This window comes from Cheilinus undulatus, linkage group 6, assembly GCF_018320785.1.
Source record: "Cheilinus undulatus linkage group 6, ASM1832078v1, whole genome shotgun sequence".
Classification (NCBI taxonomy): Eukaryota; Metazoa; Chordata; class Actinopteri; order Labriformes; family Labridae; genus Cheilinus; species Cheilinus undulatus.
Window position 1 is genome coordinate 34,191,709 of NC_054870.1, and position 18,090 is coordinate 34,209,798.

Genomic DNA, 18,090 nt, shown 5'->3' on the forward strand with positions numbered 1-18,090 from the left:
GGCCCTGCTGTGCGTCTTTTTTACGATGTTCCTCCCTGCTCTAAATGTTAAACTGTGAATAATTTTCTTTGACCTGGTGAGTGGTAAAAACACAAGTGTGCTATAATTGTACAAAAACAAACCTAGGCAAATTCTTGAGGCCCCCCTTATGGACGAGGCCCCAGGCAATTGCCTACCTATGCCTGATGGTAAAACTGCCTATGCCAATAGTAAGTATTTCACTACAAGCAGATACTGGTCAGCACCCTTTCTAAAAACCTGCACTCAAAAAAGTGTGTTTTCAGTTGCATAAACTGCCATTTGCCTGTGTACTGAAGGTAAAGACGCATAGAAAAACTTTTGTTTTCATATATGCCTGCCTATGTGTGGACAAGGCCGAAGAGACTTTCTCAGTGTAACCAGTGTAACACTGCAAGGTTGTTTAAAATGATTGTCGAGAGGAATAGTTGTTTTAGTGATATGACACATGCACTCTAAGACCCATAGCTGCGTGCACTAGCAAATGTGCCATGCTGAGGGACATCTCTTCCATCTGTGCCAGGGCCAGGGAAGTGTACCGTGCTTTAATGTGATACGGAGCACTCACACTAGTCAAGCAGACTGAACAGTAGGTCTCAAGTTTGCTTGGACATGATTAAGAGTAGACTTGCCTAGTGTGATTGTTCCATTTAACTGTTTGCAAATAGAGGTATGATATACTATACTGCTGACATGTATGGCCAAAATATCTCCATAATTCTATGAACAAAAATTAACTTCTAATATCTGCAGGTATCAATATCACGCCGATAATGCCATGCATCCCTAATAATCACAACATTTGAGTGTTCTTTGTGGTGACTCTGTTCTCCAATGCATTTGTAGTGTCCCTTACATGATGGCCATTTAATGAGGTAAGAATGCAGCTATTACATTGTATTCTGGGAACAATGGCCCTCACCTTTTTCATTGCCACTTTCCTCTAAGGTACTGCACTGTCAAGGAATGGGGGTAGAGTGCCAGCATTCCTTTAATTGCTTAGCTGTTGCTTTTTATTTGAACTGCCAATTTATACGTGGGTCAAGTTAAATGCAGAAACAGTCCAGCAGTCCAACACTGCACGACTATCAAAGCCCTAGTAAAGATCCCACTGGAACAAAACACTTCCCAGCACCTTTCACACATAACATTCTTGCACCTGTCCAGCTCTACCGGTGGTGTAATGTGTTTCCAAAAAAACGGTGAAGCTATTGGTTGGCAACCCAAAAGCATTTAGACATTAATCTGTGCCCTCACTACAGGATAACTAGCTCCCTGAGTCTCACTGCAATTTAGTCAAGCCTGCAAATAATACATTTACCTACTGTAGTGCGCTGCAGGCTCCCTACATATCTTGATTTCCCAGTGCCCCATACTCCCACTTTCTCTCAACACACTCCAGTGCACAGTGGGCAGTGACGTCCAACCTCCCACTCTTGTATCTCCAGGGTCAAATTAGGAGGCTACTTTAATAATTTCTTTTCAGACCCATCTTCGCATACCAGGTTTGTTGGGTTTGCAGTCTACCTGGGAGTCATTTGTCCAGATCAACACAGAAATAACCTTTATGAGTAGATAGGACTTAACGAGATCCTGCTGTGATTGATTTTTTAAACAAAGCCTTCGGGAAGTTTACAAGGAGAGGAAATAAAATACAGTGGAAAATGTGCTCTAGATTCTGAATCCACAATCCATCACAGTGCAGTTCTACATTTTCTTTTAGTGTGTCAGAGGATTAATGTGCATGCATGTTCATGAGTGTGTTTATACCGAAGAAATACTTGTGTATGCACATCCAGGATTTGTTTCTTTCTGTGGTTATATAAGATGTTTGCATATCTGTGCATTCATACATCTGCCTTTGTATTCATTTTTATGTCATTCTGTGTGTCTGATACTGAAAACAGTGTCAGGCTGTGTAATGAGGGCATTTCTCCAGTGGTTTGGCCTTATTTTAAAGTGCTGCCTCTTAGTCTGCAGTGGAGGATTTGTGGTATCTGTGGGGAGTGGTATCTGGCCCTCATGAACTGTGTTTTTATATCTTCAAAATACCAGGAGGGGAGAGTTTGTGTGCTAGCAGGTGTGTGCATTTGTGTGCATATAAAAGCCTTGATAAAACCACTGATTTTTGCAAGACAACTTGACCCTAAGCTTCTTTTTTTCTTAATTAGCCACTTAAATAAGAAAAAGTAAGTCTAAAATGGTTGAATATTCAGTTGACAAGACTTACAGTTGCATGACAATAAATTAGAATATCATGGACAGTTGATTTATTTCAGTAGTTCAATTCAAAGAGTTAAGCTCATATATTATATTGGTTCATTACACAAGGGAAAAATGTAAAGTCTTTAACAGTTAATGAAATCCCTAAATCTAGTATCTCAAAAATTAGAATATTACACAAGACTAATAAAAAATGATTTTTAAAACAGAAATGTTGGCCTTCTAAAAAGTATGTTAATTTCTATGCACTTAATACTTGGTTGAGGCTCCTTTTGCATGAGTTACTGCATTAATGTGGTGTAACTTGGAGGCGATCAGCCTGTGACACTGCTGAGGTGTCATGGAAGCCCAGTTTGCTTTGATAGCGGCCTTTAGCGTCTCTACACTTTTGGGTCTGGTGTCTCTCATCTCCCTCTTGACTTTATGGAGTTCACTCCTTCATTATGGGCGCAGCTTGTTAGCATCTGCATTATGTGTTTTGTTGCTCTGATTGGCCCGTAAAGATGTGACAGACAGAACGTTCATCCAGTCACCCTCTGATTTTTTTTCAAAGGCTCTGCCCATTTCCCAAATGCTGTCTGTGAGTGGTTTTTCAGATGGATGTGTGAAACACATCCATCTGGCATGCCAGGTTAGCTGTAAGCCATAATCATTGCAAGTAACACTGACACTGTGTGCAATAAATCTATATGAGTTCCACTTTTTGAATTGAACAACTGAAATTACATAATCTTCCATGATATTCTAATTTATTGAGGTGTACCTGTATATCTATGAACTAAATATTCTGAGGTTATAAAGTTGTTGTGCTGAGTGTGCGAGCTATAGTAGCCTTGAGATTATAAATTACAGATGCTATTAAATTAAAGTGCAGGCGCAGCAGCCCGTGCTTATTCTTCCTTTAGGAATGATGTTCTGTAGCTCAACTCACATTGTGACTTCACTTCTAAAGAGAGCGGAAAATAGTTCAGAATCAATAAACACCACACTGCTATTGACCAAACTCTATTTTATCTTTAAAACTCCATGAAGCGGTGTCATACAGGGAGGATTAATCAAAAAGATAAGCTTTTGCACAGACACACGCTCAGGCAAGGCACCAAGTAGATAACTGATGAACTTTTTTCAAATATTACTACAAGTCCTTGTGGCAGAAGGGCTCCCTGGAGATCACAAGATTTGTTTTGGGGTCAGATTGAGGATTGTCTCATCTGTGCTGTTATTAATCCTTAAAGGTTTTTTTTATTCTACAACTGAAACACGGAGGCTTTCTGTTAGACAGTAAAACTGGCAATTTCACAAAACACCACTGTAAATTTGAAATTATTTTGTCATAAAATAAGGCACTGAATTTTATGAGAGACTGTGGCTCAGCTGGTAGAACTATTAGGTTTTCACATATTTTGCTGTTGAGTTGCAGCCAGAACAACACAATTTGTTTCCCATGGAAAGTGGTTATGAGGGAAATTTGTAATGACATTTGGGAATGGGTTAGAGACCCATTGTTAACATGAAAGCTTTCACAGCCTGATTTCAACAGACCCTGCTCCTAACATCTGTGGTGTTGAGACATACTCTGATCAAAAGGTGACTACAGAGGAGCTCAAACAAAGAGCAACTGAAAAAACTGTAAGAAAAGGGAATTTTAGAAAGACATGCCAACATCAATCAACAGATAAAGAAATATTAAACAAGAGATTTGACACTTTTCTTGCCTTTTGAAGGGCCTGGTTTTGCAAAGATTGCTATAGCTCACTTGGAAAAATTCTGCATACCATCTATTTCACCTCCTTCTACTGCATGCAGAGAAAGAGTATTATGGCTAGCAGTTGGTGCCTTGGGGCCAGCGCAGATGGCAATCACTGAAAGAACAATTAATTTCAAATTGTTCCGGGAAATTGCACTGAAAAATACCAGGGTGGCTGTTTTTGATTTTAAACCGAACAGAAGTTTTGTCACAAAGTTCAAAATAATTCTCAGCAAAGAGGGCAATCTGTAAGTCAGAGGCCTGAAATAATTAAAAAAATGTTGGCATAGTCAGTTTCCTAACCTTAAAGCAATTAAAATGCCATAGCATGACTTGAAGCAAGTCATCCATGCAAGGTATTCAAAAATACCAATTAACTCCAGCCGCTGAGTAAAGAGTAATTGTCCAGAATATCTCCTATTTGCTCTGCAGACCTGATCATCAGCAATGAAGAAAAACCGTTATTACCACCATACTCTTTGAACAGAGATTTGAAAAGGATTTTGTTTCAAATGAACACACGCTCTCCTAACTATGATTCTTCTCACATATTGAAGGAATTAAAGTGCATATGATACTCCCTATATCCATATTGTGCATGCATAAAGCATGAAGCTGTTGCAGGGCATGTATTAGGCGTTCAAATTCTGCTTTATTATTCCCTTTGCCTGAGGGTAAAATCCATCAGTCATAACACTGCCTATGTCTGTCTTTCTTGCAGCTCTAACAAATGTGAAGCTGTGGGCCATCGACCGACAATGTTTCCAGACCATCATGATGAGGACGGGTCTAATCAAGCACACAGAGTATATGGAGTTTCTAAAAAGGTGAGAATCCGGGGAGGGAAATTGTCCCACAATGACAGACAAATGGCAGGCGTCGAGCTTTGATCTGAAATGCAATGAGTGAATTAACACAATGAATTCAGGAGAGTATGCAAGAGCTGTTTCACAGAACATTCTTCACTCCTCATTTTTGCCAATGAATAATAAAAGTCATTAATTTCTGTTGCATAACCAGAGTTGTCATCCATTATCTGTAACCTAAAACTATATTGTCCTTCTTTAATGTCTGTCTTTGTATCGGAGCACAACGCAGAAACCTCATCTCTAAAGAGGAGTCTATTATCACTTAAAAGGCCGGCAGACTCTGCTGTTTCGGCCTACATGGTGTATAAGATAAAAGAGAGACTCATCAAAAGACAGAGAGAGGGAGATCCATATGTGGTAATCAGGATGTATGAGATGCTACATCTCTATCAGTCCTTATCTATGTACCACTTTGGGGTTTTTGTCATTCAATTTTGTCTTCACATAGCCAGCTATAAAAACTTAATCATATCTTTTACATTTTTAGGTTTGATATTTGATGTTGCTTTTATGTTCTCTTACTTCCTCTAACACCACTTTTTCATGGATCAAAACTCCCAATCGAAAAAATACTCTCTACCTGTGATCATTTAGCCTGAACACTTTAAGACTCCTGACAATGATGATCAGACTGATGGTTAAAGCACATAAGAGACCAGCTGCTCACCTGAAACTTCCAACAAACTCCAACAAAGGTGTTAAATTGATCAGTCTTTCTTAAGACTCTTTGAAAGAGCAGGTCTAAATCAAAGTCTTTATTATCTACTGAGACCTATCATTAATCCACTATGAACAAAACATTTGGCAACAGGCAGAAACCTTAAGCAGAACCACTCATGTTAAAAAGTCATTTGCTATGCCTGCTGTTGTGCATATTTCTTACAAGTTTATTGACTGACTGTGACAAAAATTGCTCTTGAGAAATTTCCTGAACAGGCCAGCCCACAGAATCGGCTGGGCCACTGAAAGCCCCAGAGAAATGGTCCATCTCAGCTAAGATTTATTGATGATATCAATGATGTGTTTTGGACTTGTAGCAACAGTGCATGTGTCCTGGCCAGCAGTTACTTCATTCTGAAGCTTAAAAGTGTGTCAAGCTGTTATTGCATTTTAATGTGAAAGTTATTTATTCCTGCCACTTTTCAGCACTGTTTTGCTCATTTATAACACATTTTTTCCACGTATAAACCAATTTTTTGTGTCACTTGCTAACAAATTTTTGCCACATTTTAACCCATTCTTTTCATCTTGGCACCTTTGACCATTTTTTTGCCACTCATAACCAGTTCTTGCCACCTTTTACCATGTTTCTGATACTTTTTAGCCCTTCTTCACCACTGATTCTGTCAATTTTGCCATTTTTGACCATTTTGTTCACTCTTTACCAAGTCTTGCTACTTTTTAACCCATCCCCCCCATGCCCACCCCTTTTTGCCACTGTCAACCAAATTTTAGCAAATTTTGTGACTTGTCACTCATCCTGGCCTCTTTAAGCCATTTTTCTTACTGGTTTTTAACTCTTTTTAGGCCCATTTACCACTTTCAACCCCCTTTGTCCCCTTTCACTAATTTTTGCCTCTTTTAGCCTATTTTCGCCAGTTTTTAACTGCTTTTCACCACCAATTCCATCTATTTTTGCCACTGTAACACCTTTTCACCACCATTAACCCATTTTTTTCTTAAGCCAATAGCTACTTCTCACTTATTGTGCCTGTTTAAGCCCAGTTTGGCCACTTTTTAAAACTCCATTTGCATCACTTTTTACTCCTTTTTCACACGTTTAAACCATAATTGTCAAGTTTTGTCTATTTTTGCCTCTTCTCGCAATTTTTTTTTTTTTACATATTTTTCACCTACAGCTGTCTCAGTTTTCTCTGATTTATTTTCTGGCATCTTTATGTTTGTGGACCTCATGGCTTAACTATGATCTGACATTACTTTCCAAGTGATTTAGTGAACAATGTGCCCATCCACATTGTTAAAAATAGCAAGAAAGTTAATTCTGTTTTAAGAAATGGAATTCACATTTTGAAAAAAGCTATACAGTACTACAATATAAGTAAATACAATTTATTTTTGTTGCTTTGATAAGTGTTACAGCTATATATATATATATATATATATATATATATATATATATATATATATAGTTATCACAGATTAACTTTACAATGGACCATGATTTTCCTGATCTCCGTGGGCCCCCCAAATGAACAGAGCCCAACCCCCCCCCCCATGGGCAGCTGTGTTCCTTGTTACCTCTGCCAAGGAAGTTATGTGATCAGCAGGGTTTATTAGTTAGTTAGTTAGTTGGTTTGTTAGCAACATAACTCAAAAATTAAAAAAGATGGATTTTGATAAAAATTTTCAGGAAATGTCAGAAATAGCATAAGGAACAACTGATTAGATTTTGGGAGTGATCCGGATCACCGTCTGGATCCAGAAATTTTTTTAAGGATTCTATACTACTGGGAGATAGGGCTAATGGCAGAGGTCTGTGCTCTCCGAGTGCTTTTCTAGTTCCCGATGTTTTCCTTTTGAAGTCAAAGTAAAGTTGTTTAGAAAATCAAAGTACTTTGGAAAAGACAGGCAGAGATCACACAGTGGTGCTATGAGCAACATAAACCAGTATACATACACAGAGATCTCTGCCTTTCAGGAAAAAACATGCCATGTCCAGCTTTGAAGGCTACCAAGGGTGTTTTCAGACCACATGGTTCTGGTTCTGGCAATGGTTCTGTTCTGGAGTCTCAGAACCTTGGTGCTTTCTGGTGAACCAGCCCGTGTTCACACCAGTTTAAGCAGAACCAAAGTGGGAGGACATGATGGACATGTATTACCACGTCCTGCTCCACTTTTGCCCAAGTCTTTCATGTAGTCAGTAATTCTTCTTCAGTTTCTTGAGTAAATCAATTATTTGGTCAGGTGTTCAGGTGAACCCAGCCTTTGCCATCTCTTCTGCAAGTTCACCATATAACGTGCTCTTCCTTGTACTACTCTCCAGTTTCACCTGGAATTCTGTCAACGCCCAGATCACAACCAAACATTTTGTCACCATTTTTTCTTTTTTTTTCTGATCATCTATACACAACCTATAATGTGATACGCCCACTGATGATGTCACGGTTCCCAAGAAAGAACCAGCTATTTTTGGTTCCAGCTGAAAACCAACTTTTCAGGTTCAGATCCAATTTTTTCCCGGTTTGAATGCGCCAGCTAGTTCAAATTTGGGTTTAGGAACCAGCACAGAGCCCTGCCAGTCTGACTGGCCTACAAGACACCTGTGACTACTCTGATGGAGTTTTAAACTTCAGCATCTGACATAGGAGAAACTGTTGCCTGGGCTCTTCAACCACTGAAGCTTTATGGGAGAGTGGTAAAGAGAAACCCATATTAAAGAAAGCATATCAAATCTGGACTAGAGTTCACCAAAAGGCATGTGGGAGACTCCATGCTTGTGAAAGAAAGTTCTTTGTTCTGGTAAGACCAACATGCTGCTTTTTGGCTATCAAACAAGATACTATGTTTGTCAAAAACCAAACACTGCTTATCTTCACAAACACACCATCCCCACTGTAAAGCACAGTGGTGGCAGCATCATGTTGTGAGGATGCTTCTCAGCAGCAGGCCCTGGAAGGCTTGTAAAGGTAGAGGGTGAAATGAATACAGCAAAATATAGAAGAATACTGGAGGTCAATCTTATCCAGTCTGCAAGAGAACTACAGCTTGAGATATTTATTTTCCAGCAAGACAACGACCTGAAGCATACAGGGAAAGCTACACAGAAACGGTTTAAAGACAACAAGGTGAATGTTTTGGAGCGGCCGAGTCAAGACCTCTTGTCTTCCCTATGGAAAATAGAAGTCTTCGAACATTTTTAGTCATAGTTTTTGTCAACAAAATCAACACTGGTTTGGATGTTATGCTCTGTTAATAACCAGAAATCTGTGGTGCAACCAAGCAATGATGTAACAAGAAAGTTTCAAAGTAGGGTGTAGTGTGGACTTTACACCATATATTAAGAAATAACTTGTGCTGCATAGCTAATTCAAAAGGCCACTGGAGAATATTAAGGTCTACTATTATCCCATCAGTCACTGCAGACTTCAACTTGTGTAGTCACAGTACTCCTTTCCTGTGAATGAAGACTACAGTGCATACTGTATAGTACCAGAAATATATTTCCAAACACATATAAAGCACTCTATTAAGTTGACATTCAAGAATCTATTTTCGCAACTGCCTTGACTAAAATAAGACATAAAGCACTCTCTATCTCTTAACATAGTGTGAGAGCATGTGCTTTATACCAGCCTTTTGCCTCTCAGACACTCTTGCATAACTCTCCAACAGATAAGTAAATATTTAAAAGATGGACACGTTGCTTGGTTTGGACTTGCTCTGTGTGTTTGGTTTGTAAAAGGGTATCCAAGGAGGAAATTTGAGATTTTATAGCAACATTTGTTAATTCACAAGATGTAGATAATTATGTTGCTGTTTTGTTTCCTAGAAGCAGATCTAATAAAAGAGCTGTAGTGAAAGCGTAAGAACAAACACATGCTGGTCCCTGTGAGGCTTCTTCAACCCACTCTTTTAACTGCTGTGAAATTATATATTTGCTCTCACAAGTTGTGGAGGAGGAAAGCAGATGAAAAATTGACTGAGAAATCCCACAATGTATTGCAGTTGGGAAGTAAGCATATTTGTGAGGCGTTTTTTTTTTATTAGCCTTTTCCTTGCATGTTTTATAAATCACACAGATTGCTCTAGGAGGAGTACAGCATTGCATGTAATGAGCTGAAAAGCATCACCTAGAAATGTGTATGGATGCTACATTGATATTTTAATGTTGGTGTGCTATTACTAAACCCTCTAACCTTTAACTTGGATGAAAGTGTATCTCTAAGGCAGCAAATAGAAGGCCATCTGCCCATTAATTTGGATGAGCTTGAGAAAGTATTGAAGCAACGCTGCATTAAAGCAGTCCTTATTTTCTTGATGTTTGTGAGATCCCTTTCAAAAGTTACCTTTGCTTCATTTAAATGATTCTGATATAAGAATATTTAAATGACTAAAAGAATCCACATTTCCCTGTTGGCTCTAGCATGATTAATGTATGTCCTGTAACACAATTAAGCTGTTGTGTCACACATTAACTATAAATGACACCTTTTATTTGTGTCAACAGCTTCACAGCTCCAGGGATTGAAACCCCATATGTTCCCAGTAGAGTGGGTCACCAGTTCACCACCAAGCTAATTAGTTAGTGGCTCGGCTGAGATAGCAACAGCACCGGATCAGGGGCACAGAGGCGAGGGCCTGGTTTGGGGGCAGAGACTAGATGGTTCAGATTACTGTAATAAAGCATGGAAAATGAGGGGGGAGAGAGAGAGAGCAGGAGAAAACAGAGAAGGAGAAAGAGATGTTATGGGCTGATAAGTGCTTTGTTCACCAGCATGGGTTATTTTCTCTCCTGCTTGATAAACATTGGACCAGTTTTATTTAGTAAGCTTGATAACAGGCTGATACCATTCACTGAGACTGTGAGGAAGCAAAGGGAACAAACATTAACGCCTCATACTTGTGTATTCAACCTTCGGATCTGATGCCCCGCTGTGTTACAAGACACAGTGCCCAGATTATGCTGAAATATTTATGTTCATACTGTAATACAGTACAGGCCAGCTCCCTTGGTTCTCTATTGATTTTGTATCCTGTTGCCTTTATTTCTGTTGTTCATTTTTAGTTGCTACTAGCGACAGCGGTAGCTACATCTTTTGAAACCCACAAAGGGCCTAATCAGACGCACATCTAATATGCATGTACCAATGTATTATTTCATCTAAAAGCTTTGTCTTTTTTTTTCCTGCAGCGTTCCAACATTTCATGGCCTGCAGGAAGATATTCTGAGCAAGCTTGCAGATGTCCTTGAAGAGGTAAGTGCCTTTGACATCTGCAGCACAAACTCTGCTCCACACAACTAAATAGATTTCAGTGCATTTACTTTCTTTTGTTGCAATGTCAGAAGAGAGCCAGAAGAGTAATGCAGGTAAAGTCAAGATAAAGACGAACGATAATATAGATTTTCTTTTTTGGCAAGAGGGTTCTTGTGCATAGTTGGGATTTTCCAGCTAGTGCTGCTGATAAGTGTGTGCTCAAAGAGGGACTCTTCAACTAAATGGGCCACCTACTAATACTTAATTTCATTAGCTTGTTCAGAGGCTTCTGCATACTGTTCTCAGAAAACCATTTCAGCTCTCACAGCTTGGGTCAAACAATCTAAGCAAGCTGAGAAGCATTGTAATCAATTTGTTTGAACTGTTGTTTCAATGACTTCTATTGTGATGTGAATGTCTGCCGTTAAGCCCACTTTCACTATTGTCTCCAAAGCTTTATCTGTTTCTTTTTTAATATGTTTAAACTGTAGGGTGTAATAAAACTGAATACAGATTCAGGGTTTACTTTGAAGGATGACTAAACTCAGTTTTTAGAGCCTACATACAGTGGCAAGAAAAACTTTCTGCACTAATTGGTCACCATATTTGATCTGATCTGATCTGATCTGCATCTAAGTCACAAGTATAGACTGGTTGAACCTCCTTTGGCAGCAATAACTTCCACCAAGCATTTCTGGTGGCTGCTCATCAGACCTGAACAACATTCTGGAGGAATTTTGGACCATTCTTCAGCTCACACATATGTGTGAATGGCTCTCTAGAGGTCATTCCACAGCATCTCTAGTGGATATGAGTCTCAGTTCTGACTGGACCACTCCAGAAGGTGGATTTTCTTTTTGTTTTTAGGCCTTACTGTGGTAGATTTACTTCGATGTTCAGGGTCATTGTCCTGCTGCATCACCCAACCTCTTTTGAGCTTCTGTTAGTGGACAGCTGCGCTGATATTATCCTGTAGGATGTTGATAAAATTGGGAATTCATTTTCCCCTCCATGATGATGAGCAGCCCAGGTCTTGAGGCAGCAAAGCAGCCCCAAATCACGATGCTTCCTCCACCGTACTTCACTGTGGGGACGATGCTCTCATGTTGGTATGCAGTACCTTTTTACACCATAGGTTGAGCTGCATGTTCTTCCTAAACAATTCAACCTTAGTTTCATCAGTGCACAAAACATTTTCCCAGTAGAGCTGTGGAGTTTGGAGGTGCTCTTTGGCAAATGTGTTTTTGGAAATCAGCAGTTTCCTGTTGTGTCCTGCCATGGACATCATGTCTGTTCAATCTTTAGTGTTTGGTAGACTCATGAACAGAGATGCAGAATTGTTCCAATGATTCCTTTGAGCCTTTAGCTGATCATTCTGCATTGTGCCCTTAGAGTCAAACTGGCTGGGCACCCACTTTTGGGGAGAGTAGAGTTGTCTAACTGTGGACTGGTGAATACCTAAAGTCTCTGCGATGACTTGTAACCTCTTCCAGTCTCTTCATACATTTCAAGAATTCTTGATTGAAGGTCTTCTGAGATCTCTTTTTTTGCATGGAATGGTTCACATCAGTAGATGCTTCTTGTGAAGAGCAAACTCAAAAGCTTTGAGTGTTTTTTATAGCTCTATGCCTGGCTCAAATCTCATTTAACTGATTGGACTTCAGGTGTGCTAAATCCTGACTCCTTATTAGCTCTTTTGGGAGTCTGACCTAAGGGTTCACCTACTTTTTCCAGCAGCACTGTCAATGTTTAATGGCTGTGTTCAATAAAGACTTTAAATATTCTAATTTTTGTGTGGTATTAGGTTAAGCATGTTGTTTTTGACTATATTTGTGACTTAGATGCAGATCAGATTCACATTTGATGACCAATTTATGCAGAAAACAAGACCATTGCAAAAGGTGCACATACTTTTTCTTTCCACTGTACTTAATAGGAAAGAAAGTACTTGGTGCCTGAAGGGCAGACAAATACATCCAGAAATCTTAATTACAACACTATGTATGAAAAGCCAAATGAAACACAGATGTGAAAAGGAATTTCATGGACTCAAATGTGCACTTTTGCAGGATGCAGTCTTCACACTGGTGACAGAGTGCACTTTGATTCAATTCTTCACATTTTCTATTCTGCATATCACTTTATTTGATGTTTCCTCAACGTTTTATTTATATATGCAAAGACATTCTCATTTACACTTTATATGTGTGCTGCCAACACTGAAGCTTTCAATATTTTCAATCAATATGGCATTTCCTTTTTTTTTCCAATGTCAGTCACAGTCAGTGTGTAACTATTTATATTCCAAAGAGAAATCAGTTCCAGCCTTACCCTGAGGAATGGATTGACCGTGTGATGCTTAAGCTGATTTAGGGAAGGAGTCTCTAGTTGTGCAGCCTGCAAGAAAGCACAAGAAAGATATGATTAAATCAGTAATTCACACACAGACGTTTAAAGTCTGCACATGCATGATGCACTAAAGATGTTACGGAGTACCCAGACAACATGAGCAGAAATTGCTAAAAAAAGGAACACATAAATATTTCTTGGTGAGACTTTATTTTTAGACTGGACTGTACTCCATCTCAGTGCCTTATCTAGGCCACCAGTGGCTTGTTTGACCACTGAGAGTTAAACATAGCATGCTATCATAACTGTCATAGTTGAATATACAGAGATATATTAAGTAAGTCATTATCTAGCCATGCTCATTTGAGTCAGTAATTACAGAGGTTTTCAAAGACGTGTAAAATGTTACCATGTTAACTGGCAGCTTTCAGTGAAATGAGGCTGCTTGTTACAACAGATGCTTGGGATGGAGTATCCTTACAACTGCTTCTTAATGTAGTATTTTATCAGGATGTCAGAAATACTTATCAATTGCAGTCATGAGCAAAAGTTTTAGGGTACTAAGGATTCATCAGACGGACCGATACGGCACAATGTGGGGCTGGAGAGGAGCAGGAGTGTGACCAGAGTCAATCTGGACATATACTGACACAGGTGTGTGTGCCACTCAACAGCGTTGCCTTGTGTATGAGCCTTTTCACCTGTGATGATTTGCACAAAGACTGCCAGTGGTCTCTGGGCCCTTAGGGCATCCAGACCACAACCAGGGGCTCATGATAACCCTACTACCTGCCTGGACAGTACTCGAGGCCATGCTTATTCACCACATCTACCCCTTACTCTGCCTTAAAGGTGTGGACTTTGTTATTTTTTTCCAACAGATTATTTCCCCATGCCCCTGGTAAAATGCAAGGACATCCAGACCACATCCTGGTTTGTGTTAATCCTCCTTCCCGCCCAATGGTGCCCTTAGCCAGCTAACTCACCATTACAGGCCTTAGTTTAGCCTCAGCATTTTGCCCAAACATGCCCAAAACTTACACACAGTATTCCGTTACTACTGACTTCCGGTACAACCAAACTCTACCCTGGGCCGCTGCCTTGTTCCCCTCAAATGTTGCTGACCGCTCCAGCCATTCTTAGACCGGGCACAATGGTTTAAAATCAGAGCTTTGAAAGATGGACCTGCCTGATAACAGACTTAGAATCTGGCCAATCCATCCACTGTGTAAGGTTATGTGACCTGGCCATATATCGTACTGTCGATGTAATAAATGATCAGATGTAGTGCTAAGTCAGTACAGGAAAAACTAATCAAAATTGTTTTGAATAAAATGTGCCCAATGTTTCCAATTCATTATCATGTTATTCAACCTGACTTTCCACCAGTAGCTTATGTTAACTAAGTGATACAGTTTTACAGGCTAAAGATTGTCGGCCAAGGAGAAAATCTTATTTAAAAAGTGTCGTTCTCTAAAGTCCATTTCATTTGTCCCTTTTCCATCCCGTTCTGTTGAAGTAATGTGCACAAGTCTTAAAACAAAAGTCTACAGACTCAAATGTCTTAAAATGTAGAAAAAACAACCCAGGTAAAAGTCTTCCAGGCACATAAATGCTGACATTTTGTTTGAGTAAAGTGACATGTTTTTCTTTATAGATCGGAAAAACATCTATCCTGTGATAGGTTAATGGTCAAAATAAAGTACAGCATTTCTCAAGATGAACAAGAAAAAGAAATGTATGCCCCACACATAAGGCCAAGGACTTCAATATTGGTAAAGAAAGACAGAGAAGGAAACCTGTCCAAAGGGAACTGCAAAAACTGAGAATTATTTTGATGAATGTAAGGATATATTTGCAGGTATTCTAGTGCATGACTTATATCCTAAAATATGGTGTTAGCATGTAAAATGGTGCTAGATGCTACATTGTTCACCTGTAGTGAGTATTGTTCATATCCCTGTGATCTAATCATCCTTATCCAGGGCCATTTGAGGATGCAAACTCCTTTAATAAATTAGATGATCATTTAGGCTCATATTTAAACTGAGACAATACATAATGTAATATTGTGTCAACAATATGAAAATGAGAAGTTCTGCATGACATTCTGGACATGTCTGCACTTTCATTAATGTGATTACACTGTTGGCTGAGTAACATATCGGTGTTTAAAAATGGATTACATTTGCATTAACAGCTTCATAGATTAGGCAAGTGTCAATTATACAAGAAGTGCTAAAACAATTAAAGGCTTAAACAACTGCATGAAATGATTTATTTGCTGTCACTATAAACAAGCATTAATGGGTGTTATTTGACTTTGCCTGCCTGAGGTTTCTCCCATTTTTGTAAATAATTAGCATTTTCCCAGAAAGGTTCTTAAAGACGGTGATGCTAGGTCTCACCATGGTCAAATCCATCATGCTGTCCTGTGTCCTGTCCTCTACTATAATTGATCAATTTAGTCTGCAATTGATTTTTGATTTAATCAGTCTGGCCATTTTTTCTGTTTTCCTCTACTTGAAGGCATGCTTGAAGAGAATAATTTGATAAATAAACTCAACATTATTTGCCTTAAGTGAAACCTTCTGTTAACAAGAAGCTTTGCCTTTGAGTCACACGTAGCAGATATGAATCAGACTGTAAAGTAGGATGTAAGGCACTTTTCTTAGGTGTTGGCGTGGGAATAAAAAGCAGCAAATACAGTGTAGAATGTGCAAATGTACATGAACTACTGAGCTCCTTTTTTGGTCAAGACCTGTGACATAATGCACCTCATTGTATTTCTTTAAAAAGATGAAAATCCCATTGTAACTGGTTATATCAACATGCTTTATATTACTGGTTTGGATCATACAACCAAGAGCACAGGAACTCACTAAAACAGATAGTCACGACTTCAGAAAGGTTCACTGAGCTGACCTTTCCCCCATCAGGACTTGTATACATCCAGAGTCAGGAGACGTGGCAGGAAACATCACTGCAGATCCATCACGCCCTGACAAAGCCTGTTCCACATCACATGTACTGTGATATGTGCTACAGAACTCTGCACACCGAAAACAACAAGACTCAGGGACAGTTTCTTTCACAGGCTGTCACTCCATTATTCAGGAAACAGCTCATATCTTTGTGCACATATATCCATACATTTTAATCACATTATGCATTCCCATTGTTATGATACTGCACATTTGCTTCAGCATTGTCACTGTAAGACCAAGGTTGTCAAAAGCTGCTACAGCAGAGAGAAAACAGTCTAAATTACATTGCCAGTGGGTTAGAATGTGCAGGAGTTTGCCTACGTTTTATGTTCATTAAAAACAAAAAATTATTCAATATTGGGTGCTTAGAACTTCTAGCTTTGTTTGTGCTATTTAAAAAAAAATCAAGATATAATGCATTTTCACTGGAATCATATCAAAATTTAAAACCTGAAATCATTACACCTCAGAGAAGACACAAATGCTTCCTGTATCGTATATATTTGCCTTTGTAACACATTCATAGTTACATATTTAATACATTCACATTGTTATGTTTAATTCCTCACCCTTTGCATTCCCTTTGCATTAATATTTGATATACATTCTATTTCCCATGGAAGCAACTGGGTCGCCACATTTACTTCAATGAGCTTGTTGGTCTTGATTCAAGTTGCTTTGTGTGTGAATGAATACATGTGAATGAGGCCTAAAATAAGTGTTAAGACATATTTCTGACTACAAATAAGATGAACTGGTTTTTTAGGATCTGAGATTTTGCAGGTGTGTGACACATAAGGCACTTGAATAGATTTCCAAGAAGGCAGAGCAACCAGTGGCCTAACAACTGCTGTTTTAAGTCAAATTACAGCATCAGTTAATCAGGAACAGTTTAACTGAAAATGACATCATATGCCCAACCTGAACAAAATTCAGTAACGAAATACTCAAAAATCTGAGCCCACCACCATGAGAAAAGCAGAAGCTATTTTTAGCAAAAGCTTCTGTTTATCGTCACATTAATGATGTTGAAAAATAGCACATCAGTGGTGGTCTTCACAGGTCTTGATGGAAAATGCAGCACCGGCAAGTCCAAGTCCAAGACCAAGACAAGACCAAGTAAAAATGCACATGATTCCAAGACAAGACCACGACATTCAAAATATGATCTCGAGACCGGTCTTCAGACATTTTCGAATACTACAACACTATGTCAACACTTTGATGACAAATTTCAGAGTTAAAAACATTAAGTATATACAGAGGGATTCCCCTAAATATAAAGTAACTTGATAGGAAAAAGGCAAGATGTAACTAACACCAAACTATTGTAGAAGTTTATAAGTCAACAACTTGAAAAAAGAAGCTGATCATAATTAAGTAGGTAGTTGGCTGTTTGATGGCCAGCTGATCCAAATTATCACCTCCCAGCACCCACAGCCAATCACAGCTCTTTCTCTCAACACAGCGGTCCATTAAATATGACATACTTCTCACTAATCCCTGCCTGCATTAATGCTGGTGCACCACACTGCTGCTGGCAAAGCTTAACTTCCTCCACCCCAGCCTGCTCCTTTATAGCATGTTGCTCCCTCAAAATGAGATCCATGCTACTATGGATTAATTGCTTTCTAACTAATTTTATTGTATTCAGTACCCATTGCTATAAATGCATCCATTTATATTGGGGGTTCTAGCTATGCACTCCCCGGAAAGTCAAAGCATGCTGCCTGACTAACCCTGGGAGCATCTTTTGAGCAGAGCTGTAAATATGCACTGTGTGACAGTTGAGTTTGAAAGCAAGCTCCTGTATCACACCTTAGAAAATTACAGCATTTCTAGATGCATCAGAACATTTGTCATACACAAAAATGTTCAGTTTTGATTTCAGCATGCCCTACATGCTCAGTGGGACATCATGCTTGGTATGGATTGTATCAAAATATGGGGTTTTAGATGCA

General features: G+C 39.0%; 1 protein-coding gene and 1 long non-coding RNA gene across 3 annotated transcripts in view; one reads left to right on the plus strand and one right to left on the minus strand.

Moving 5' to 3' along the window:
* Positions 1-18,090, plus strand: part of LOC121511176 (cGMP-dependent protein kinase 1) — a 165,228-nt gene that overhangs the window by 95,072 nt on the left and 52,066 nt on the right. For both annotated transcript variants that reach the window (XM_041789771.1, XM_041789770.1), the window contains exons 4-5: positions 4,710-4,815; positions 10,730-10,793. In XM_041789771.1, the coding sequence (XP_041645705.1) occupies positions 4,710-4,815; positions 10,730-10,793 (170 nt within the window). The remainder of the gene's footprint in view (positions 1-4,709; positions 4,816-10,729; positions 10,794-18,090) is intronic.
* LOC121511178 overlaps positions 1-18,090 on the minus strand; it is a 172,779-nt gene that overhangs the window by 36,979 nt on the left and 117,710 nt on the right. Inside the window, exon 3 of the long non-coding RNA XR_005992025.1 lies at positions 13,125-13,190. This is a non-coding gene — a long non-coding RNA (uncharacterized LOC121511178). The remainder of the gene's footprint in view (positions 1-13,124; positions 13,191-18,090) is intronic.